This window comes from Crinia signifera, chromosome 9, assembly GCF_055691185.1.
Source record: "Crinia signifera chromosome 9, ASM5569118v1, whole genome shotgun sequence".
Classification (NCBI taxonomy): domain Eukaryota; kingdom Metazoa; phylum Chordata; class Amphibia; order Anura; family Myobatrachidae; genus Crinia; species Crinia signifera.
In genome coordinates, this window is record NC_139225.1 from 51,149,431 (window position 1) to 51,176,544 (window position 27,114).

The 27,114-nt window shown below is 45.3% G+C and overlaps 1 protein-coding gene across 2 annotated transcripts in view; it reads right to left on the bottom strand.

The window, feature by feature from the left end:
* Nucleotides 1-27,114, bottom strand: part of LOC146035549 (rho GTPase-activating protein 6-like) — a 298,256-nt gene that overhangs the window by 215,863 nt on the left and 55,279 nt on the right. For both annotated transcript variants that reach the window (XM_083159068.1, XM_083159066.1), the window contains one exon: nucleotides 12,526-12,752. In XM_083159068.1, coding sequence (XP_083015194.1) covers nucleotides 12,526-12,752 — 227 coding nt within the window. The remainder of the gene's footprint in view (nucleotides 1-12,525; nucleotides 12,753-27,114) is intronic.

Consider the following 27,114-nt stretch of genomic DNA (forward strand, 5'->3'; position numbering starts at 1 on the left):
ATCCCTTATGCTCAGTAAGTATTGCCGTTTTCATGAATGGTCATGTTGTAATGGTTTGGTTAAAATTAATTGTGCATATAGTATGTTCAGGCGTTGTACTGAGTTAATGTATCCTAGTGTTCTTTTGAAGTTGAACTGAGGATTCTGGGATGCAGAAGGGAGGAGCCTACCTCTCAAAGCTTTAGCATAGGTGCCTGGCTCCTTCGGACCCTCCTACATCCCAATGTGAAGCTGTGTCACCAGGATAATATCAGAGAAAGGGATTTGAACGGTAAGTTCTTACAAAAATCCCTTTTTCAAGTCTTAGTACATCTCGCCCAGAATGTGCTCTTACAGATACTGTAGTGATTAGTCTAGAAATTAACATAGACACATTCCACATGATGGTGTGTTGAGTTTCTGGAGGAATGAAGCCAAAGAGGGACTATTAGTCAATGTAATTCTGACAATTAGAAGCAGACTTGGTTAATATGAGAAGTCGAGGAATATAATTTAATTAACATGCATATGTCAGAGATGCCTAAATATTGTATCAGCGACATACATAACATATATATGCTACATGGCAAATCCTAGTAAAAGCAATCTATCATACAAATGAAGCTGTTGATTTTATAAATGGAAATAAGAAGAATGTTTAAGCGCTGCGCTAGTTTGGAGAGGTTGCTGTTTATAAAGTAGACATCTGGCTGATGGGAAGTTAGACACGTTTTGCACCAAAAGTGCAGGTAAAAAGATGCACCGAAAAAAAGATGCATGTTATGCAGCTTGCAGTACTGCGTACCTCCCAACTGTTCTGATTTTTACAGGACAGTCCTGTTTCTTTGGATCTGCTTTGCTGTTCTGCCGGAGGCAGCAGTGTGCCATGGGGGCATTTGGGAGTCCCTCTGTCACTCGCTGCTCTGATTAGCAGAGAAGCAGTGAATAGACATTGCACACATCTATGGAGCTTAGCAGTAGTTAATTGGCTCTATACCAGGAGCCCTGCTAACATCTGCAATAGGGGACAGGACAGCTCCTGCCTGGTACCACTCAACCTGCGCTGCAGCAAGCAATGCTGCTGGACTCTGAGATGATACACACAGGTGAATGTTGACACAGCTAGGGTTACCATCTGTCCGTATTTCTCCGGACAGTCCGATAATTAAGCATGGTGTCCGGAGTCCGGACGGGTGGTGTTCCCGGACTATACATTGTCCGGGAACGGCGCCACCTCTTAGTGGGTGAGAGAAGCTGCCGGAGGAGATGCACTGGGACTAATTCTGCACAGCCATTTCCACCTAAGTAACATCTCCCGGCTCCAGCTCTAAGGCCCACAGTCACAGTGCACTCACCGCCATAGGCGTGCGCACGGGGGTGCACATGCACATTTTAATGACTGGCAGCCGCCGCCCCAAACACAATACAGGCGCCGTACCTGGAGGACCAGAGGAGCAGCACAGCAGGCGGTGTGCCTTTATTTTTGAGAGAAGGCGAGTGGCGCATGCTGGGAGGAGGGGTGAGGGACAGTCACAGCCCAGGACATGGAGCTCTAGATTCAGACAGAGGCAGTGGAGTGGATGGACTAAGAGAAGGAGTGAGCAGCGTTCGGCCATGATGGGGCGGAGCTTGGCATAAGCATGAATAATAGGCCTATAAGCACCGCGGACTGTGGCATGTGGGACACCCAGGTCTGCAGATCCACCAGAGGCCAGCCACCAGGGAGACCTGACAGCACAGCTCACTCTGCAGTGGCAGCAGCGGCAGATCCCCCCTTCTTCCTCCCTGGCTGGTGGGAGCCGCATGCTGTGAGACATCCAGGAGGGGAGAGCTAGCGTGGAAAGCAGCTGGTGGGGAGACTGAGTGATAGCCCATGCCAGCTGGGAGCTCAGGGGAGAGGCTGCAGGATGAGGGGAAGTGCCTTGTCTGCAGGTTAGTGTATGTGGCTCTGCCTGGAACTGTGTTTAGGCAACTCTGTGGTGTGTTTGTTTGTGTGTGTGTGTGTGTGTGTGTGTGTTGCAAGGCACTGACCCCAATGTGTGTCTATAGGTGACTCCTGTGTGTCATTGTAAGCTGGCACTGTTCTTTGTGTGTGTGTGTGAGAGCTGGCACGGTCCTCAGTGTTTGTGTGTGTGTTGCATGGTACTGACCCCAATGTGGGTCTATATATCTGTATATAGCTGGTACTGTGTGTGTGTGTGTCTGTGGGGGGGGGGGGGGGTGAGGGTGGGGGTGAGCTAGCACTGTCCTGTGTTTGTTTGTGTGTGTGTAAGCTGGCACTTATGTGTGTGTAAATTGGCACTGCCCCCTGTGAGTGTGTGTGTTTGTGTATGCTGGTACTGACCCCATTGTGTGTGCAGACTGACACTGACCCCTGTGAGTAGGGTTGCCACCTCTCCTGGATTTCCGGGTGGCAACCCTCCAGGAGGCTTTTCCAGTCTCCCGGATTCCGGTATTCTCCCAGAATCCGGGTATCTAAAAAGGCCTCCTGCCCTCTATTGGTTCTCTCCCCAGTGTCCGGCCATCTGTGGCGCCACTGCGCCTGCCAGGCTGCCTCCTCAGTGTGTCAGTGAGCAGCTCGGTTACCTGGCAACGTGCGCTCTCAGGGTGATGACATGTATACCCTGCGGGAGCCGTCTCTGCCTTGCCGCTGTCATGTGTGTGTGTATATACAGGGCTATTTTTCAGCAGGCTCCAGCAGGAACTGAGGCCCTTATTCTAGTTCACTCTCTGACAAAATCTTTCTTAGATGGACAAAACCATGTGCACTGCAGGGGGGCAGATTTAAAATGTGCAGAGAGAATTAGATTTGGGTGAGTCATTTTGTTTCTGTGCAGGGTAAATACTGGCTGCTTTATTTTTACACTGCAATATAGATCTCACTTTGAAGTAAAACCCCACCCAAATCTAATTATCTCTGCACAAGTAACACCTGCCTCACCTGCAGTGCACATGGTTTTGTCAGAAACTAGAATAAGGGCCTCAGTTCCTGCTGCATATAATGTAAGCTTGCAGCAGGGCTCTCCTACCTCCAAGTCTGTCTGTTGTTACCCAGTTTGTTTTGTCACTATCTACTATTGTAGAGCGCAACGAAATCTGCTGCGCTATAAAAGAAACTGTAAATAAATAAATAATATATGTATATTAGTAAGCCTACTCGAAGCAAAAGCTTTGAAATCTAGTCTGCTACTGTACCTTCTGTGATTGTGCATGTGTGAGAAAGAGATATAATTTCACTCTCTGCCAGTAGATGGTAGTGTTTTGGAGACTCACAGACACTAGACATATATATATATATATATATATATATATATATATATATATATATATATATATATATATATATATATATATATATATATATATATAGATGATATGTAAGTCCACATTGCTTAATAAAAAGCGGGGGCACTCACCAAGCAGCTTAAGTCAGCATTTTATTCATATAGTCACATCAATGAAGTTTTGACTTCATTGATGTGCCTATATGGCTAAAACTCGGACTTATGCTGCTTGGGAGTGCCCCCGCTCTTTATTAAGCACTGTGGACTTGTTTATGGGTGTCCGGCTTGGATTTCCTGAGGTGTGCACCCCAAATACTCACTTCATTTGGATGTGAGTGCGGAACCCCCCTGCTATAGTTGAGATATATATATATATATATATGTGTAAGGAAGGGGGTTGTACAGAGTGCGCTCTAATGGTACCACCTAGCAAGTGCGTACAATAAACGTGATATCACAATCATATATCTTCTAAAATGAAATTCTGATGTTTCATCAATACAACGTAGATTTAGTTGAAACGGTAATCCTAAAAAAATCAATGCGTTTCGTTAACACGACATCATCAGGGGCAATGCAATGTACAGGATATATGGTACTTGTTTCCTATCTGGGCGCCCAGGTTTTCTACGTACGGCACCGTAATGAAATCGGATCGCATCGGATTCGGTACTCGATGATGTACGATGGCATACGATGCTATCCGATCCGATCCGATTTTACATTGGAATCAATGTTAAATGGTCCCTGAGACCCGATTTTACATTGATTTCAATGTAATAACCCCGCAAACCCACGATTTGTATAGGAAACCCCCCCTGATGGTTTAAAATGCGCCTCCATTGTTAACGCCACCCCAGTATTGACGTCAACCCGAAGCGTGGCGAGCGCAGCGAGCCCCGCGAGGGGCGGTGGTACGCGTCCTCTGACTTTTTCATACCCCCACTATCCACGTCGGCGTGGAGTTGAGAATAGAATAGTGTGGCGAGCGCAGTGAGCCACAGAGCCCGAAGCGTGGCGAGCGCAGCGAGCCCCGCGAGGGGACGCGGATACCTGTGAAGCCCGCGAGGGGACACACTATTCTATTCTCAACTCCACGCCGACGTGGATAGTGGAGGTATGAAAAAGTCGGAGGACGCGTACCGCCGCCGCTCGCCACGCTTCGGGTTGACGTCAATACTGTGTTTCTGTGCAGATGTGACAAGGGGAGGGCTTTGAAGGGTTAATAAATACAGTAGTGTTACAGATGGCCCATCCTATGGGCCAACCATAAAAGCGGGAATGAAATCGGATCGGATCGCATCGCATCGTTCAATATCGTGTATGTGCATTTGTGGTATCCGATGCGATGCGATCCGATTTTTATACGGAGAATAGCATGGTGCGCAATTAACTTAGCGGGCGCCCAGATAGGAAACAAGTACCGGATATATAATACAGAGGATAATCCTTACACCGAACAATGCATTAAAATCAATAAAGAGTAGTGGGAACAATTTCCCTTTAAATGACCAAATGACGCTGTATCAACGGAATAAGATGAACCACGCTAGTGGGTAATCTCTTTGAAATGGAAAATCCCAGCAACAAGAAGGTAGCCCACAACTCTCTCTCTCTCTCTCTCTCCTAGCAGAATTTGTGATTTTCTGGCCATTTTTTAGAGAATATGAATGAACTTTTTCTTTTAGTGGTTGGGTGAACCCATTTATTGTCAAACAACTGTGTTTACTCTTTTTAAATCATAATGACAACAGAAACTACCCAAATGACCCTAATCAAAAGTTTACATATCCTAAAGTTTTTGGCCTGATAACATGCACACAAGTTGACACAAATGCGTTTCAATGGCTACTAAAGGTAACCATCCTCACCTGTGATGTTTGCTTGTCCTCAGTGTGTGTGTATAAAAGATCAGTGAGTTTCTGGTCTCCTGAAAGACCCTTGCATCTATCATGCAGTGCTGCACTGATGTGTCTGAAGTCATGGGGAAAGCAAAAGAATTGTTAAACGATCTGCTGGAAAAGGTAATTAAACGGTATAAAACAGGAAAGGGATATAAATAGATATCCAAGCAATTGAGAATGCCAAAAATTTCAGCCACAACTGCCAAGAAAAATGTTCGGAATGCAAAGAAAAATCCACAAATAACCTCAGCTGAAATGCATGACTCTCTGAAAAAAGTGGTGTGGTTGTTTTTAAGATGCCCAATAAGGAGGAATTTGAAAAAAATGGGCTGCATGGTCGAGTTGCCAGAAGAAAGCAAATGCCACAACTCATCCTGCTTACAATACTACAAACAGCACAGATACAAGCCTCAAAACTTCTGGAACAGTCATTTGGGGTGATGAGACCGAAATGTAACATTTTGGCCACAACCACAAACGTTACATTTGGAGAGGATTAATCAAGGCCTACTGTGAAACATGGAGGTGGGTCGCTGATGTTTTAGGGATGTGTGAGCTACAAAGGCACTGGAAACTTGGTCAAAATTGATGGCAAGATGAATGGAGCATGTTATCAGAAAATACTGGAGGAAAATTTGCACTCATCAGCCTGGAAGCTGCGCATGGGACGTACTTGGACGTTCCAACATGACAATGATCCAAAACACAAGGCCAAGTTGACCTGTCATTGGCTACAGCAGAACAAAGTAAAGGTTATGGAGTGGCCATCACAGTCTCCTGACCTCAATATCATTTAGCCACTCTGGGGAGATCTCAAACAGGCAGTTCATGCAAGACAGCCCAAGAATTTACAGGATCTGGAGACTTTTTGCCAAGAAGAATGGGCCGCTTTACCATCTGAGAAAACAAAGAGCCTCATCCACAACTACCACAACAGACTTCAATTGAAGTGTGATAATTGACAGGTCAAAATGTGCGATTTTCGTGGCAAAAAGTGCAATTTCTTACCGCAATTTGAATCCTTTTACATGTGCCATGTTCGGAAAACGTGCAAATTCTGCCTATTTTTGTGAAAAATTCACAAAAGTCTAAAATTCGGCACTCTATTGCATCTTTCCCAATATCTGCCAGAACCTGGTATATTTGGGTTTCTATTTTTGATATTGTTTTCCCAAAATCACATCATATTAAATGTGAGAGTTATCCGTATGTGAATTGAAGTGAGATAAATAAAATTGACAGGTCAGAATGTGCGATTTTCGAGCAATTTTTACCTCAATTCACATTCAATTTAAGTTGGTGATTTTGGAAAAACATGCAAATTCTGACTTTTTTACTAAAAAGTCAAAATATCTCATCCCATTAAATATCACCCTGAATCTTTTCTTTATTTGTGTGTGTGTGTGTATGTGTTTATATATATATATATATATATATATATATATATATATATATATATAGCAATAAGTGTCAAGGGACACAGAGGGGGCGGCACTCCAACGAATTTCAGTAATAAATGAAACACAGAACCACAATGTCGTGATCTAACGTTTCGGCAACCAAATGCCTTTATCACACACACACATGTAATGTGTTTTGGATCGGTGTAGCACTCATATTGTGAGTCAAGAAGCAAAGTGAATAAGCCGGTGCCCTCCAGATGGTAAGACAATGAAGCTTGTTATATGCAAATGGTGATGGTGGCACTCGAATCAATAACACAGACGGCCCGGGGTTATCCCAATGTTTCAATCCCTTCCGGGCCCTTTATCAAGGTGCAGAAGACAGTCTGCCTTCTGCACCTTGATAAAGGGCCCGGAAGGGCTTGAAACGTTGGGATAACCCCTGGCAGTCTGTGTTATTGATTAGAGTGCCGCCGCCACCATTTGTATATATATATATATATATATATATATATATATACATACATATAGTAGTAGTACGTTTATTTATAAGGCGCCGCAAAGTGTCCGCAGCGCCGTACATAGCAAACAAAAAAAAAACAAATTACAAGGTAACGTACAGGGTGTGTTGAAAGATACAGTATAAATAGGGGTATAGCTGGTAGAACTAAAATCAGCATCAGTTCAGAAGTAGGTGTCAAAATTGTCAAGGAGACTGAAGATGAAGTAGAGGAAGGGAAGAACAGGACAGGAGCACAGGTGAGGTAATGAGGTAGGGTGAGTACAAGAGGAAGGAGGGCCCTGCTCATAAGAGTTAACATACTAAAAATAGGTGGGTGGACGAACGAAATACAATAGGATAAGTAGGAACGGAGGGGAACGGAGGCAGGATAGGAGGATCAAAAGAGGTTAGGAGGAGGGATAGGCTAGTCGAAAAAAGTGGGTTTTGAGGGAGCGCTTGAAGGAGTTAAGGGAATCAGATAGCCTGATGGGTGGCGGGAGGTTGTTCCAGTGCAGGGGGGCAGCGCGAGAGAAATCTTGGACACGGGAGTGGGAGGAGGTGATTAGGTGAGAGGTCAGTCGGCGGTCAGCGATGGAGCGAAGAGGACGGGAGGGAGTGTGGATAGAGATCAGTGAAGAGAGGTAGGGAGCTGTGGAGGAGGAGAGAGCCTTGTAGGTGGTGGTGAGGAGTTTAAAGAGAACTCGGAAAGGAATGGGGAGCCAGTGAAGAGATAAACAGAGGGGGGAGGCAGAGGTAGAGCGGCGGGAGAGGAAGATGAGCCTAGCAGCAGCGTTAAGAATGGATTGGAGAGGTGCGAGGCGGGTGAGAGGTAGCCCAGAGAGAAGGATGTTGCAGTAGTCAAGGCGGGAGATGACAAGAGAGTGAATGAGAATTTTGGTCGCGTCAGTGGAGAGGAATGGTCTGATATATACCTTGACAAAGGGGCTAGTCCCTGAAACGTTGGAGAGTTACAAATATACGTTTTTCTGAAAACCCATTGAGTGCCGCTGTGTGTTTGTACGCACCCCTCAACTTATCATGATGTAAATTACACCCTTCTGGGATTGACAACAACTAGAGAGTAATAAAACATTTATTAAAAAAACAATTAAAAGCACTTTTTACAGACTCTTTGTTGTTGGAATGGTCCATTATTAACAGTTGTTTGTATTCATATAAGTAGTTAAACAATGCGTTTCGCCTCAAAAAGGCTTCATCAAGAGTATTAGATCTTCACAATGTAATTTTGATAAACATTACGACCTTAGACTGTTTGTATCTCCACAGAAATTTCACAGCGAACTGTCTCAGCAATATATATATACCTGGGTCAGTATTTTTCAGTAAGCTATAGGTGATTTATATTGCCCTCTTTACAGCATGTACAAGGTGAGACTGAAAAACATTCCAGGTTAATGCTATTAGTGCATGCGTTTTCATGTGTATCCAGCCAGCAAGTGAATGTATGTATATATATATATATATATATATATACACACACACAAACACACACACACACTAGTAAATTAGTAAGGGCCACTGAAAGCAAATGCTTCGAAAGCTAGATGTAGTTTCACTTGCTGTCAACAGATATCAGTGTTTCGGTGAAACATGGACATTAGACATATATATAGATGAAAGAAAAAGAGGTTCAGAGTGTGCTAGTCAATAATTTCACAGAATAGATAATACAATATTTTTAATAAAAATTGCCCCATTAAAGAATGATCTTCCAAAAGTTGTAGTAGTCCCAACGCGTTTCATCAATAAAGTGACTTCCTCAGGGGCATTTGAAGCAGTGTGTTACAAAACAGGTTTGTACTGTAAATCATAATAATTCAATGTGATTTATATATATATATATATATATTTATATATCTATCTATCTATCATATATATATATATATCTATATATATATAGATATATATATATATATATCTATATATATATATCTATATATAGATACATATATATATATATCTATATATCTATATATATATACAAACGTATACTCTGATGTGCGCTCAGTCGCCTGTATATCAGAGTGTGGTCTGTCACATATGTATATTGCCCAGGTGTAGTGCAGCCTCAGCTCCCACAGAAGGCTCTTTCCGACCTCCAAATAGTGGCACATGTAAAAAAGAATGGAGGAGGCGCACTTGTAAGCGATAAGTAATACACAATTTACTCAAATATAAAAGCATTTCCGGCTACTTAGCCGGAAATGTAGCTACAGTATTTACAATTAGGAGTGTCAGCTGATTTGTAGACATTCAGGCTATATATACGGATTCAGGAAACCAACAGACACGCCTCCTGACGAAGTCCATTGGACAAAACGCGTTAAGGGCTTGTTCATTCTGACATATTTGGCCCATTATCAGCGGTTATTTCATATTTCACCTAAATTTAGTGATGGTGCATATTTTGACAGGTGGACGGAGAAAGGTCGGCGGCTGAGCGTGACCAGTACAGTATCCTAGCGCTCCCTCTAGCTTCCTGCCCATTTTTTGCCTTTTGAAAGCTTCCCAAATCACCCTTGTGCCACCCGCCCGCCTCTGATAGGCTAACAGAAGCGCCCATCAGAGGTAAGGATTGAGCTGCCTGTCAGCCTGGCGGGGGGTGGGATGTGGCTGGAAGAGCTGACACGCTGCTAAACAGTGCAGTGTGTAACTGTGAGCTCTTCCAGCTACATCCCACCCCCGCCGTGCTGACAGGCTGCTTACCTCTGCTGACACGCGGCCAATCAGAGCGCAGGTGCCGGAAGCCAGGGTCAGTGCTTCTGCCCTCAATAAGCAACAGAACAGGCCAGCTGCGAGTATTACTGGCAACCTACAGTATCTGTGTCACTGCTGGGGGGCATTATATGTATTTTACTGCTGGGGAGCATTATATGTATTTTACTGCTGGGGGCATTATATGTGTTTTACTGCTGGGGAGCATCATATGTATTTTACTGCTGGGGAGCATCATATGTATTTTACTGCTGGGGGGCATTACAGTATATGAATTTTAATGCAGGAAGGCATTATATGTAGTGATGATAATCCCGGGGCATTTTTTCAATCCCGGAATTCGGGATCCCGGGATTGGCTTCCCTAATTAAAAAACACACCTCGGCCGCCCCGCATATTTACTTACTGATGCGTGGTGCGGCCGGGAGCCGGGTGGGTGGGCGAGCAGGGGAGATGGAGCCAGGGTGGGAGGACAAGCTGGGTTTGGAGGGGAGGGGTCTGGTCCACCACTGGTCAGCCTGGTCTGCTGCTGGGCACCGGCGGTCTGGTCTGTTGCTGGGCGGGAGTTCGGGATGGCCGCCGGGGACAGCATGGAGGCAGCCTGTGCGGCCTGCGCAGCGTGACCTTTGATGTCGGCACGCTGCGCAGAGCCGCGCTGTCCGGGACGGGAGAAGCCGGGCAGCTACTGATCACCCGCTCAGACGCTGCCCGGCATTAGACTGTGCATGCGGAAACTTTAATCCCAGGATTGAAATACCGGCGTTTTGGGGCCCAAATCCCAGGATCCCGCCGATCCTGGGATTGGCCACCCTAATTATATGTATTTTACTGCTGGGGTCATATACTGCTTACTAATTGTATGCTGATTTAAATAAAAAACTAACAAAAAACTAACAATTAAAATGTTTTATTGGTACTTGTTTCCTATCTGGGCGCCCACGATTTTAATCGCGGGCATCGGGGGTAAAATCGGGGCCATCGCGGGCATCGCGGCCGATAAAAAATCGGGTGCGATGGGCCAGACGCGATGCCCGCGATTTTCCCATAGAGAACAATGTTAAATGCCTCAATTTACCCGCGATGACCGCGATTTACCATAGGAAACAATAGGAAATGTGGCAAAAACACCCCTGAACATAAAAATGTCCCCCCAAAAGTAGTTGACGCCACCCCGCCATCAACGTGAACTCGAAGCGTGGCGAGCGCAGCGAGCACAGCGAGCCCGCGAGGGGCGGCGGTACGCGTCCTCCGACCTTTTCATGCCCTACTATCCACTAGGGCGTGGAGTGAGAATAGAATAGTGTGGCGAGCGCAGCGAGCCACCGAGCCCGAAGCGTGGCGAGCGCAGCGAGCCCCGCGAGGGTACGCGGATACCTTCACAGGTAAACGCGTCCCTTCGCAGGCTTGACACCTGGGAAGTCCGCGAGGGGACGCGTATAACTGTGAAGGTATCCGCGTACCCTCGCCACGCTTCGGGCTCGGTGGCTCGCTGCGCTCGCCACACTATTCTATTCTCACTCCACGCCCTAGTGGATAGTAGGGCATGAAAAGGTCGGAGGACGCGTACCGCCGCCCCTCACGGGCTCGCTGAGCTCGCCACGCTTCGGGTTCACGTTGATGGCGGGGTGGCGTCAACTACTTTTGGGGGGACATTTTTATGTTCAGGGGTGTTTTTGCCACATTTCCCATTGTTCCCTATGATAATTTGGGGAAATTGATCCATTTAACATTGTTTCCTATGGTAAATCGCGGTCATCGCGGGTCAATTGGGACATTTAACATTGTTCCCTATGTAAAATCGCGGTAATCGCGTCGGTCGCATCGCATGTCATTATAATGACATGCGATGTACCCGCGATGCCCGCGATGGGCACCCAGATAGGAAACAAGTACCGTTTTATTATATAATGTAGCATATTTTAACACTTTTCATGCATATTTTTGCGTATTTTTCATGCATATTTGCATGCATATTTCAAGCTTTTTATGTTGCATATAATCCTCTCTCTAGTTATATGTATTAAAATATAGTTGTCGGAGTGGGAATTGTGAAGTGTGGGTATGGAAAATGTAAAATGATTGTAAGGTTTTGTATGTACCTTTCTTTCTGCGGGCCTAATTTAGACTGGGTAGTTTATGATTCCTCTCTGTTAGGGGTATAAATAGCCAGGCTGGGGGGAATCTCTGTTGTTTATGAGTAGCGCTCGGCTGGAATGGAAAGGTCTCCTGTCACCTCTTACCTTACGGACATGGTGCTGGTGGAGGTCGTGGCGTGTTTACTGTGCTACAGCATTTTTCTACTCACCACTGCTGGTGAGTGCTTGGTCAAGCCTGTACCATCTTTTTTTAACTAAAATTATGGGGAGCAGTACCATTCCCTTTTAAAGCATTATTAGGCACTGTGACCCCATATTTGTGCCCTTTCCCCTTGTGAATCACAAGTAAATATGTTAGTCAGTAATGAGTGCACCTGTGTACCTGCGTGGTGAGCTGGAAAGCGTGAACTTTTGGTAGCTCTCGAGGAAAGGAGTTGGCTACCCCTGTCCTAAAGTAAATGCAGAAAGAGTGCTTTCTGCTGAAATATTGAGGAGGAATAGAGATTTCTACATTGTGCATTGTATCACAGTAGATGCCAAGACATTTTCTACTTTATTTTTTTCTACTAATTAACTTAATAAGAATTGTTGCAAAACATGAATTATGTGAGTCATTCTCACCCTCCTCCTGGGCTGGGTCATGCTGTCCCTGAATGTGGAGGATAGCGGCAGATCCAGTAATGTACTTGCGGTTGACGTACGCTGAGTTTGCACCAGAAAACTCAGGACACTGCTCTCAACTTCAGCAAATGCCCTGCGGTTCCGAACAGGAAAAACACGCTGGCGTTCTACACGATCCAGAGCAATGACATCAGACAAAGACACCCCAAATACTCCTTGAGGGCAATCTGTAAAACAGTGGGAAATAAAATGATACTTACAGTACATATCACTAGCAATGTTTTTTTTTCTGTAAATGGAATGCACAATGGGTGTATTGTTTTGTACAGGCTCAGTTCATGATTACAGTTGGAATTCATCATAAGTCTCTACATTTATGAGGCATAAGCTTATCTCACCTATCCAAAATCCTAAATATAATTAATGGATCTAAATTGGCAAATGCAGGGTACACATGTGAGCGATTCCCATGTATGACGATGCCACGGGAGAACGATATAGTGCGCACACATTGACCCATATCATTTGCGCATTCGGTCAATGACATCACCCAATCCATACATTCAGATGCTGGCAGTATAGTCAGATCGAGCAGCATGAACAGAGGACATGGAGATCATACTGTAAATGACCCACGTCCGCTTGTATAGTTAACAATACTGACCATACACACTGGACCATATGCACATGATATCATTAATGATATCATCCATATCGTTAGTGATAAATCACCCGTGTGTACCCAGCTTAAGCTTTATTTGTGGTAAATAGACACATCATGAATATAACCGTGTATAGTGGCAGACACATAGTTGTAGAATACAATTCCCAAAATTGACATAAAGATCTTGCTTTCTTTATGCATACAACATGATACAGTTATTCCTTATAAAAAAAAAACAATATAGTAGCTTAATAAAAAATACATATTCCTGTATCATCTGCCTTTATTTGAAAAGACTATAGACAAATATTATTTTACAGTGCAAGATTAGCACTGTTGACTCAATAAATATGAAGTGCTGCAATAGCTGCATTGCAGCACATAAAAAGTGTTCCTCAAAACAAGAAGACCCATGATGGAAGCCATTCTGGAACGAAAATCCACTTAAAAACCATTCTGTACAATGCAATTGCAAATATTGGAGTAAAGTTTTATCACAGCTCTATAGCAGAACTGTGCATAATGTAATGTAATGAGAGTATGAAAAGAAAAGACATTGCCCACTAAAAAACATTTAGGTACTCATTCTGGTTGACTTGGTAAGGTGCGAAGCTCGCAGCTTACCAAGTCCCAAAGGGCCCCCTACCACCACCATATCTCTTTGCAACCATGCGAGGGGATGTGTCACGAAGGAAGTGTCACAAAATCATTTGATGTTTGCCGATCATCAAATGATTTCTTCAGGCCACGCAAATCTAAGTCAATAAAGACTGAGGTATTTGTGGGCTGTCATGTGACTTCAGCCACCCACCACCAGAAACCCCCTCCTGCCCGCAATCCCATGAGAACACCCAGTGTTTTCATGGGGATGCCCATGAAACGCTCGGAGTTCCCATGGGTGTCACCCGTGCCTGTCTCCGAGCGAGCGGGCGGGCGACTATGCAAGTTGCCAAGTCCATTTGCCAAGAGAGAAATGCGTATAAATCATTATGTGCATGCTCAGAAACAAAACATCGCTCCCCCATTGCGACCGCGTGGGGGAGTGAACCAACCAAAATTACGCCAAAATGTGTGTTTGGAATTTTCACAAATTTACATGGTAATGGTTATACAGGATATCATCTCAGTTGCACAATGGTTGTTGACTTAACTCTACTCAACAGCCATTGTGCAATGATATTTATTTATTTATTAGCAGTTTCTTATATAGTGCAAACAGATTCTGCGGAGCTTTACAGAGAATATTTGACCATTCACATCAGTCCCTGCCCCAGTGGAGTTTACAATCTATATTCCCTACCACATGTACATGCACACACAGACAATCTAGGGTTAATTTTTTGGGAGCCAATTAACCTACCAGTATATTTTTGGATTGTGGGAGGAAACCCACACAAGTATGGGGAGAATATACAAACTCCGCACAGTTAGGGCCATGGTGGGGATAGAACCCATGACCTCAGTGCTGTGAGGCAGTAATGCTAACCATTACACCATCCGTACTGCCCAACGACATGCTTGTGGACCCATGGTGGTTTTAGTGGAATGTGACATGGAAATCAATCCACACAGATGTTCTTGGTTTGCAGGCTTATTGGTAACAGTTGTACACACAGTGGTAGCAGCAATACACAGTGGTAGTCTCTGTTGATAGCTATAATAGCAGTAAATTGCAGTAAACAGGTCTCATCTTGAGCCGCTAAACTGCATATGTGTGTGCAGTACTGTACACTCTACAGAGATGTGCATTGAGCTACACATGCACAGTGATGTCATCCTGCTGAGGTCACTGCATCCAGGAGAGGAGCATAGGAGCTCCTCTCTAATACCCACCCTCGGTAAGCACTATCTTCAGTCACATAAAAAAATTATACTTTACTTAAGTACCTTAGTCCACAAGTAACCAAAGACAAGGGATTATCCAACAAATCATTAACAGTAAATATACTGTATAAACACTTTTAATACATTCCAGACTACATTTTCTCAGGATCACATTTCTCACCAACTGTGATGTTAGTTCTTTCGTTAACATTATCTTCACTTGCTACAAAGGTTATACACTGATAGAATTTTTTTCAGTAACTCATAGATAAAGTGGTGTCTAATAGCAATGTGCTTGGATCATCCATGGTGCTTAGTGCTATAGGACAACATACATCCCAACATTGTAGGTCTGGAGTTGGGACTCCCCCACAGCCCAGCTGCACGCATTAGTGTAAAGGGGCCATTGTTAGTTTAAAGAAGGTCAGCTGCTGGCCATGCTCCCTGTCTCCCTGAATAAGTGCTGTGCACATGCACACAGGGTCTATTCCCCGCTGCTCTGCTAGGCAGAGCAGCGAGTGACAGGGGGGACTCCCGACTGCCCCAAAAACTGACTAAATCGTGAAAATCAGGAGGTATGGGACAAGTCAATTGCAACTACGGGGGGTATTCAATCCAGGGTCACGACTATTGGACCGTCCCGTCAGCCATAACTCTGGCATGTTTCCCTTTTCCTTGACTGCATATAGGCAGGCAGGATTCAAAGTCTTGTCTGACGATCAGCGAAAAGGTGGCGTGGCCACGAGATACGGCCGTGATCTCGACAATCTCCTCAGAACTTGTCAGTCTGGGCCGTTCTGACGAAATGCCTGTTCAATGCTGTCGGGAAAGACAGCATTGAATAGGCGCCCACTGCTATTTCCCCCATCGGAAATAGCGGCGGGGATTGAATATCACCCTAAGATGTTATACTCAATGTTAATAGAATAATTCATTTACACAAGGGGGGTATTCACTTAGTAAACGTACGTTTAACCCCTTCCTGACAGAGCTAGTTTTTGCGTTCCTGACAGAGCCATTTTTTTCAAATCTGACATGTCTCACTTAAGTGGGGATAACTTTTTTTTGCTTTTACTTATCCCAGTGATTTTGAGATTGTTTTTTCGTGACACATTGTACTTCAAATTAGTGGTAAATTTGGGTCGATACAGTCTGTGTTTTTTTGTGAAAAATACCAAAATGTCGTGAAAAAATGGAAAATTTAGCGATTTGCAAAATGTTAAATTTTCTGCTTGTGAGACAAATAATCATACCACTCAAAATAGTTAATAACTAACATAGACCATATGTCTACTTTATATTTCCATCATTATTTCAACTTCCTTTTAATTTTTTTGGACACTAGGAGGCTTACAATATGAATAGCAAATTCTCAAATTTTCAAGAAAATTTCAAACACTGATTTTTTTAGGGACCAGTTCAGTTCTGATGTGACTTTGAGGGACTTGTATGTGAGACACCCCCATAAATGATGCCATTTCAAAAACTGCACCCCTCACAGTATTCAAAACAGCATTTTGGAAGTTTGTTAACCCTTTAGGTGTTTCACAGGAATTAAAACAAAGTGTAGGTGAAATTTCAAAATTTCATTTTTTTTGCAGATTTGCAATTTTAATACATTTTTCTAAGGAACACAGTACATTTTACTAGAGAAATGTGACTAAAAATTGATTCCCCCAATTCTTTTGTTTTCATAAATATCCTATATGTGGCCCTAGTGTGCACGTTGACCAAACCACAGGCTTCATAATAGAAGGAGCACCTACTTGATTTTGGAGACTCCTTTTTATGAGATTATTTTTTAGGCACCATGTAGGTTTCTAGGCACCATAAGATGCTAAAATTTAGGAACCCCCCCACAAGTGACCCCATTTTGCAAACTACACCCCTCAGGGAATTCATCTAGGGGTATAGTGTACATTTCAAACCCCCAGGGGTTTCACCAATTGTGGTACAACTGGGCAGTGAAAATGAAAAATTAAATTTTTTACACAAAAATGCAGTTCTGGCTCAAAATTTTTCATTTTCAGAAGGAATGAAGGAGACAAAGCACCCCAAAATCTGTGCCCCAATTTCTCCCGAGTACGGCAATGCCTCACATGTGACCAAAAAATATCAGTTGGGTGCATGGCAGGACTCAGAAGGGAAGGAGTGATTTTTGGATTTTGCAGCTCAGATTCTGGTGGAATTTTGGTGGGTGCTATGTCGCATTAGCAAGACCCCCCAAGCACCAATACAGTGGAACCCCCCCACAAGTCACCCCATTTTGCAAACTACACCCCTCAGGGAATTCATCTAGGGGTATAGTGTACATTTCAAACCCCCAGGGGTTTCACCAATTTTGATACAAGTGGGCAGTGAAAATGAAAAATTACATTTTTTTACACAAAAATGCAGTTCTGGCTCAAAATTTTTCATTTTCAGAAGGTATGAAGGAGAAAAAGCACCCCAAAATCTGTGCCCCAATTTCTCCCGAGTACGGCAATGCCTCACATGTGACCAAAAAATACCAGTTGGGTGCATGGCAGGACTCAGAAGGGAAGGAGTGATTTTTGGATTTTGCAGCACAGATTTTGGTGGAATGAATGGTGGGTGCTATGTTGCACCAATACAGTGGAACCCCCCCACAAGTCACCCCATTTTGCAAAGTACACCCCTCAGGGAATTCATCTAGGGGTATAGTGTACATTTCAAACCCCCAGGGGTTTCACCAATTTTGATACAAGTGGGCAGTGAACATGAAAAATTACATTTTTTTACACAAAAATGCAGTTCTGGCTCAAAATTTTTCATTTTCAGAAGGTATGAAGGAGAAAAAGCACCCCAAAATCTGTGCCCCAATTTCTCCCGAGTACGGCAATGCCTCACATGTGACCAAAAAATACCAGTTGGGTGCATGGCAGGACTCAGAACGGAAGGAGTGATTTTTTGGATTTTGCAGCTCAGATTCTGGTGGAATTTTGGTGGGTGCTATGTCGCATTAGCAAGACCCCCCAAGCACCAATACAGTGGAACCCCCCCACAAGTCACCCCATTTTGCAAACTACACCCCTCAGGGAATTCATCTAGGGGTATAGTGTACATTTCAAACCCCCGGGGATTTTCACCAATTTTGATACAAGTGGGCAGTGAACATGAAAAATTACATTTTTTTACACAAAAATGCAGTTCTGGCTCAAAATTTTTAATTTTCAGAAGGTATGAAGGAGAAAAAGCACCCCAAAATCTGTGCCCCAATTTCTCCCGAGTACGGCAATGCCTCACATGTGACCAAAAAATACCAGTTGGGTGCATGGCAGGACTCAGAAGGGAAGGAGTGATTTTTGGATTTTGCAGCTCAGATTCTGGTGGAATTTTGGTGGGTGCTATGTCGCATTAGCAAGACCCCCCAAGCACCAATACAGTGGAACCCCCCCACAAGTCACCCCATTTTGCAAACTACACCCCTCAGGGAATTCATCTAGGGGTATAGTGTACATTTCAAACCCCCAGGGGTTTCACCAATTTTGATACAAGTGGGCAGTGAACATGAAAAATTACATTTTTTTACACAAAAATGCAGTTCTGGCTCAAAATTTTTCATTTTCAGAAGGTATGAAGGAGAAAAAGCACCCCAAAATCTGTGCCCCAATTTCTCCCGAGTACGGCAATGCCTCACATGTGACCAAAAAATACCAGTTGGGTGCATGGCAGGACTCAGAAGGGAAGGAGTGATTTTTTGGATTTTGCAGCTCAGATTCTGGTGGAATTTTGGTGGGTGCTATGTCGCATTAGCAAGACCCCCCAAGCACCAATACAGTGGAACCCCCCCACAAGTCACCCCATTTTGCAAACTACACCCCTCAGGGAATTCATCTAGGGGTATAGTGTACATTTCAAACCCCCAGGGGTTTCACCAATTTTGATACAAGTGGGCAGTGAACATGAAAAATTACATTTTTTTACACAAAAATGCAGTTCTGGCTCAAAATTTTTCATTTTCAGAAGGTATGAAGGAGAAAAAGCACCCCAAAATCTGTGCCCCAATTTCTCCCGAGTACGGCAATGCCTGACATGTGACCAAAAAATACCAGTTGGGTGCATGGCAGGACTCAGAACGGAAGGAGTGATTTTTTGGATTTTGCAGCTCAGATTCTGGTGGAATTTTGGTGGGTGCTATGTCGCATTAGCAAGACCCCCCAAGCACCAATACAGTGGAACCCCCCCACAAGTCACCCCATTTTGCAAACTACACCCCTCAGGGAATTCATCTAGGGGTATAGTGTACATTTCAAACCCCCAGGGGTTTCACCAATTTTGATACAAGTGGGCAGTGAACATGAAAAATTACATTTTTTTACACAAAAATGCAGTTCTGGCTCAAAATTTTTCATTTTCAGAAGGTATGAAGGAGAAAAAGCACCCAAAAATCTGTGCCCCAATTTCTCCCGAGTACGGCAATGCCTGACATGTGACCAAAAAATACCAGTTGGGTGCATGGCAGGACTCAGAACGGAAGGAGTGATTTTTTGGATTTTGCAGCTCAGATTCTGGTGGAATGAATGGTGGGTGCTATGTTGCACCAATACAGTGGAACCCCCCCAAAAGTCACCCCATTTTGCGAAGTACACCCCTCAGGGAATTCATCTAGGGGTATAGTGTACATTTCAAACCCCCAGGGGTTTCACCAATTTTGATACAAGTGGGCAGTGAAAATGAAAAATTACATTTTTTTACACAAAAATGCAGTTCTGGCTCAAAATTTTTCATTTTCAGAAGGAATGAAGGAGACAAAGCACCCCAAAATCTGTGCCCCAATTTCTCCCGAGTACGCCAATGCCTCATGTGTGACCAAAAAGTGGCAGGACTCAGAAGGGAAGGAGTGATATTTGGATTTTGCAGCACAAATTCTGGAGGAATGATGGTGGGTGCTATGTCGCATTAGCAAGACCCCCAAAGCACCAATACAGTGGAACCCCCCCACAAGTGACCCCATTTTGCAAACTACACCCCTCAGGGAATTCATCTAGGGGTATAGTGTACATTTCAAACCCCCAGGGGTTTCACCAATTTTGATACAAGTGGGCAGTGAACATGAAAAATTACATTTTTTTACACAAAAATGCAGTTCTGGCTCAAGATTTTTCAATTTCACAAGGAATGAAGGAGAAAAAGCACCCCAAAATCTGTGCCCCAATTTCTCCCAAGTACGGCAATGCCTCACATGTGACCAAAAAATACCAGTTGGGTGCATGGCAGGACTCAGAAGGGAAGGAGTGATTTTTGGATTTTGCGGCTCAGATTCTGGTGGAATGAATGGTGGGTGCTATGTGGCATTAGCAAGACCCCCGAAGCACGGTGAAATTATGAACCTAATATTCCATAGATGTGTGGTATAATTTAAAACACTCCTTTATACATAGGCCGGGTTTGTCGGGGCAAGTGTCACACTGGAAAATAGTTTGCTTTCTTATTCCCTTTTTATAGCAAACTTTGCACCTTTTTTGTGTCCTGCCCTTTTTTCCAGTGGAGGGGATTTCATCAGGAAAATGCTGCCCTGGTACAATACGGGGGCCAGTACTAGAAGTACTGGGGCCCTCTGCCTGCTGGTTCCCAAATATTAGGCCCTTTATGACTTCCTCTTGAAAGTGCATAAATGTCCCCCTCTGGCCGGTAGAACGGAATAGCACGTAAGCGTTATACAGTGCCATCTGGATGATATACACGGCCACCTTCTTGTACCAGATTTTTGTTTTCCGCAGGGCACTGTACGGCTTCAGTACCTGATCTGAAAGATCCACTCCGCCCATGTACCTATTGTAATCCAGGATACAATTAGGTTTGGAGGTGTGGGTACTGGTACCTCGTACAGGGACGGAGGTGGTACTGTCTCCGTGAATTGTTGTCAGTATAAGGACATCCCTCTTGTCCTTATATTTGACCAACAACATATTTTCGTTGCATATTCCCCTGCTTTCACCCCTTCTCATTACTTGGGCAATGTGCGTTTTTGGGAGGCCTCTTTGGTTCTTGCGCACAGTACCGCAAGCTGCTGTACCTCTTGAACCAAGGGCCTTAAACAGGGGGATGCTAGTGTAAAAGTTATCCACATAGAGGTGATAACCTTTATCCAGGAAGGGGTGCACTAAATCCCAGACAATTTTCCCACTAACACCTACGAGGGAGGGGGGGCATTCTGGCGGTTGAATTCTTGAATCCTTCCCTTCATAAACCCTAAACCTGTGGGTGTACCCTGAGGTGCTTTCACACAGTTTATACATTTTTATGCCATACCTTGCCCTCTTACTGGGAAGGTACTGGCGGAATTTAACCCTTCCTTTAAAATGTATAAGGGACTCGTCGATACAAATACATTTTTCAGGGATGTACACCTCTTCAAATTTGGCACTGAAATGATCAATGACCGGCCTGACTTTGAATAGCCGGTCAAAGGTGGGATCATCTCTGGGTGGGCACTGTGCATTATCGGTGTAATGTATAAATTTAAGAATTGTCTCAAATCGAGTCCGGGGCATGGCCATACGGTAAAATGGAGTACTGTACAGAACATCTGTACTCCAATATTGCCTAATTTCTGGCTTTTTTACTATGCCCATATGAAACACCAGACCCCAAAACGCCATCATCTCTACTGCATCTACAGGGGTCCACCTAGCAAATGATGACGTGGGGTTTTGAGCAATAAACTGCTGGGCATATAAATTAGTTTGGTCCACCATTAAATTTATAAAATCATCAGAGAAAAATAATTTGAAAAAGTCAATTTCTCTGAGACCTGTGGAATCAAATTGGATTCCTGGCATGGCCAAAAACTCAGGAACCTGGGGCTCAAAATTGTCTGGTGGTGGGGTCCATACTAGATCAATTATTGGGGGGGGAATCTCAGCTGATCTACGGGGGCGTCTTTGAGGGGGTCCCTCATCACCAGAGGAGGAAGAGGAGCTTAAGACGAATCCTTCAAATTCCCCGCTTGCATCACTGGCTGTGTCAGAGTCAGAGGCTAGCATGGCATATGCCTCCTCCACTGAATACATTCTCCTGGATGACTGGGAGGACATTTGGGAGGACATTTGGGAGGACATTTGGGAGGACATTTGGGATGCCATTTTTATTTTTGTGTTACTGGTAGTGAAATGTTTCAACACGTGTATAGTGTAGGGGGGGGGGTACAAACTTTATTTCAACCCGGGGGGTATGTAGTGTGTAGTGTGTATGTAGTGCAGAAAAAAAAAATACTTTATACCAATAAAAAAAAAAAAAAATGAAGGGGTTAAAAATAAAAAATTGAAGGGGTTAAAAAAAAAAAAAAAGGTCCTGCGCCAAAAATTGAGCACAGATGTTGGTCAGTAACGTCTGTCACTGAACAGCGCTCAAAGGCAACAGGAATCTGATCAAAAAAAAAAAAATAGATCAACCCTGTGCCGAAAAAGCTGATCAGTGATGTACGTCACTGATCGGCGCACAGTGGCCACAGGACACCCACAAAATCAGTGTGTGTAAAAAAAAAATTAAAAAAAGACCCCACAGCACTCACAAAAAAAAAAAAAGGTGATCAGTGATGCGACACTGATTACCAGTGAGGGACAGCAGGTGCACAACCTTTGGTGCAACTGACAGTGCAACTGGCAGCAACTGACAGGTATATATATAAAAAAAAAACCTCTGCGCCCCCAAAAAGTTGCTGATCAGCACAGATATACTGATCAGCACAAAAGGGGGGGTAGCAGACACAAAATATACACTCTCTATCACTCTCTGTCACTATCTCTATCTCTCTATCTCTCACTATCTCTCACTATCTATCACTCTAGGACACTGCAGCAGCAGCACTGACAGTTATATGTATAAAAAAAAACTGCACCCCCAAAAAGGGGGGGTAGCAGACACAAAATATACACTCTCTATCACTCTCTGTCACTATCTCTCTCTATCTCTCTATCTCTCACTATCTATCACTATCTATCACTATCTATCACTCTATGACACTGCAGCAGCAGCAAAATAAAACCCCTGCACCCCCAAAAAGGGGGGGTAGCAGACACAAATCTCTCTATCTCTCTACCTCTCACTATCTATTACTATCTATCACTATCTATCACTGTATGACACTGCAGCAGCAGCACTGACAGTTATTTATATATAGAAAACCCCTGCACCCCCAAAAAGGGGGGGTAGCAGACACAAAATATAGCTCTCTCTGTCACTATCTCTCTCTATCTCTCTCTATCTCTCTCTATCTCTCTCTCTATCTCTCTATCACACTGCAGCAGCAGCAGGAAGTCACAAGAAGTCAGTTCCAGGAAGCATCCAGCACGCTACAAGCAGTGAGTAGGTGATCAGGTAAGGTATTTGCAAGGATCAGGTAAGTATTAGCAAGGATCAGGTCGGTATTCACGGCAGGCAGGCACGGTGACCGTTCTGCACGCTATTCCAGACCGGAATGGCGTCTGCAGCGCAGTCACCGTCAGTTTAAATGTCGCGCCTTGGCTGTGATTGGTCCGTGGGTCCCACGGACCAATCACAGCCTTGGGGGCAGGTGGGGTGAGGGTGGGGTGAGGTGTCATCGTCACCGATGACCCCCTCATGCCCCCTGACGCCCGGCGGTGATTGACACCTGTGTTACCGAGCGTCTGATTCGCTGGTAACACAGGAAAACGCTGTGAATGGCTGTTCACACTGAACAGCCAATCACAGCGATCGCCGACGGGGGGGCGGCATCGCAGCCCCCCCTGGGCATGCAGGGACATGTCTGCTGTCAGGGACAGCAGACATCGTCCCACTGTCACTGCGTCTCGAGACGCAGTGACAGTTTAAACTCATGACGTACATTTATGCCATGTGTCGGGAAGTACCTCCCGGCCATGACGTAAATGTACGTCAAATGTCGGGAAGGGGTTAAAATCCATGTAAAAAATCCCCGTGGTGTGGGGAAAAGCTAGTCAACTGACCCTTTCAGCGCAAATTTAATTGTCAAAATAGGTGTGTAAAATGCAAAGTAAACATTTTTATTAATCATAATACCCTGTAATGTTTACCTTATATAGGAAAAATTATACTTCTTCATCCACTAGGTGTCACTGGAGTTACACTGGGGAATAGAAGGCGACCACAGGGAGCATGGGCACTTTAAATAAAAAGATTAGAGTGGCTAACTCCTCCCCTTCTACTTCCCCTCCAGGTCAGTCTTAGTTTGTGCCCGAAAGGGAGCGGACACACACTAGTGTGCTCTCAGAGCACATAAGATTTTTAAACAGCAATGGGATTTTTCCACTGTGAGTGTGATACACTATCTGCCTGCTACGTGGGAGCCTGTCGGAGGGAGCCGGCCGCTTCCATGGTAACGCGCCCGGCTCCCTGGCTGCTGAGACCACCGTCTCGGGAGACAACGGGCGCTGCCCACCAAAGCACACCGCAGTCCTCCCCCAGCCTCACCGCCAACGGCAGGCGAGTTTGTAAGTATTCCCTGCCACCGCTGCTAGCGGCGGTGGTCAGGGTTTATTAGGAAAATGGCGGCAGCAGAGGGTTTTCAAACCTGGCCGCAGAGAAGCGAGAGCTGCCAGGCAGGGGCGGAGCTACCGCGTGGTACTCCCAGCAGCCCCGGCTATCCCCAGCGCTCTCTGAGACATGCGCGGCGGCCATCTTTTTTACACTGGCGCCTCTGCGATAAGACTGTGACTGTACCGCTGCAGCCCCACCAAAGGCTTCAAGTACATCGCTGATCCTGGTGATCGTCCTGCTATAAGCTCTCCCGGTACTGTGAGTTACAGTGGGGGGTTGAGAGCTTAGAGAGAGATAGTTGGGCTGTGTTAAAAACTAGGGCTATAGCGCTCCCTGGTTACATACCATAGCGCTGTTCAAACCCTGTGGCAGCTCCTTTCCTTCACTATCTCTCCTATCCAGTCCTTCTACCTGGACTAATCTATACCTACTCTCCCTTGGGTGTGTGGTAGTGTGTGGATTTTCTGTGACATATATATATATACACAATGGCAGGGGGAAGCTCCAAGAGAATTGCCTGTAAGACTTGCAATGCTAAGTTTACCCCTTCAGCCCCTGGGGATCTTAACTGTGAAAAATGCACTGTTAATCCCTCTGTGTCACAAACCCCAGTGGACCCACCTTTCTGGGCCTCACAACTAACTGAGGTTATGTCCCGTTTATCCTCTGAGTTAACACAGTCTCAGAGAAATAGAGAGACCTCTAGGAACCAGCAGAGCGACTTAGCCTCTGCAGTTCAGAGCCTCACTAGAGCCCTAGCTCCAGGGCAGGCTGAGCCTCGCCCTTCCTCCTCAAGGCAGCCCCTACCTTTGCAGAGGAGAAGGGCTTCTCCATTACACCACTCCCCTGATGATATGCCAGACCTAGAGGAGGGAGAATTTGCGCCCCCTGGGGACGACATGCAGGATGTGCAGGATGCACAGGATGTGTTAGTATATGACACACAAGACCCTGCTCAACCCTCTCAGGGTATTGAGGACCTAACTCAAATGGTCAAAGTGGCCTGTAATGTGACAGAGGGGGTTGACACCCCTTCCCATCCGTCCCTGTTTGGGAAAAAGCAAAAAATGTCCTCTAATTTCCCAGTAGCTGAGGAATTGGATGAGCATGTTACCGAGGCCTGGAAAAACCCAGACAAACGGTTTCAAGCCCCTAAAAGGTTCTTTCAGAACTATCCACTGCTGTCGGAAGGCCGTAAGAAAGTGGAAATTCCACCGGGATTCATCTGTTTCCTGACTGTCCAAAAAGACTGTCCTTCCAGTCCCTGGGGCTACCACCCTCAAGGATGTCTCTGACCCTAGGTTGGAGATGACCTTGAAAAGCATCTTTTCAGCTGCTGGCGTGTTACAGCGTCCGGCGAAGATTGGTTGTTGGGTGAACAAGGCAATAGGCGTATGGGCGTCACAAATCTCGGCTGAGGTGAGTGATGGATCAGACCCAGCTACTATTATGCAGTTGTCTGAACAAATCCAGGATGCTTCAGCTTTCCTAATAGAGGCATCCTCAGATATATGTGTAGTGGCGGCTAGAATTTCTGCCTTATCCATTTCAGCCCGCAGAGGCCTCTGGCTGCGACAGTGGCAGGCTGATGCGGAATCAAAAAGGGCGGTGGAATCCATGGCCTTAACGGCAAGCTCCTCTTCGGTCCAGAACTGGACAGATGGATATCCCAGGTCACAGGCGGGAAGTCACACTTCCTTCCGTCGGCAGCTCCACCCCCGTCTCGCAGAACCGCCCACATGCCTTCCTTTCGTGCCTTTCGTCCCTCCAGTAGGTTCAGAGGTAGATCCAGGGGAGGTGCCCCTTCACAGAGAGGAACCAGAGGTCGTGGAAGAGGTGCTTCCACTACCGCTCTGGACCCCAAAGCCACCAAGCCTACTGCATGACTGTCCACCGTCCCACTTGGGGGATCCCAGGGCGGAGCTCGTTTATGGAACTTCGGCTCCGTGTGGCTCCAGTCCTGTCAGGACGCTTGGGTAAGAGAGCTTGTGACCCTAGGTTACAAGATTTGCTTCAGCAGGTCTCCCCCAGACAGGTTTTTCAAGACCGGTCTTCCTCTTCCTCCAGAGAAAGGACAACAGCTTTTGGCCGCCATCGCCAAGCTGCAGGACATGGGAGTAGTGGTTCCGGTCCCCGCGGAACAGCGTACCCGAGGCTACTACTCCAGCCTGTTCCTCATACCAAAGCCGGATGGCTGGGTACGCCCTATTCTCAACCTGAAGGATCTGAACCCGTACTTGCACATGACCAGATTCAAGATGGAGTCCCTACAGTCCGTGATCCAGGGTTTGGAAGAAGGAGAGTTCTTGGTATCCTTAGATATCAAGGACGCCTACTTGCACATTCCCATTTGGGCCCCACACCAAGCATATCTGCGGTTCGCGGTGCAGGAGCGGCATTGGCAGTTTCAGGCCCTTCCGTTCGGCCTCTCGTCCGCACCTCGGGTTTTCACCAAGGTGATGGCGGTCATGATGGAGGTTCTCCGCATGCAGGGGGTTACTATCATCCCCTATTTGGACGACCTTCTGCTGAAGAGTCGTTCACGGGACACCCTGCTGGAGCACATTCTTCTCACACAGAAGATCCTCACATCACACGGGTGG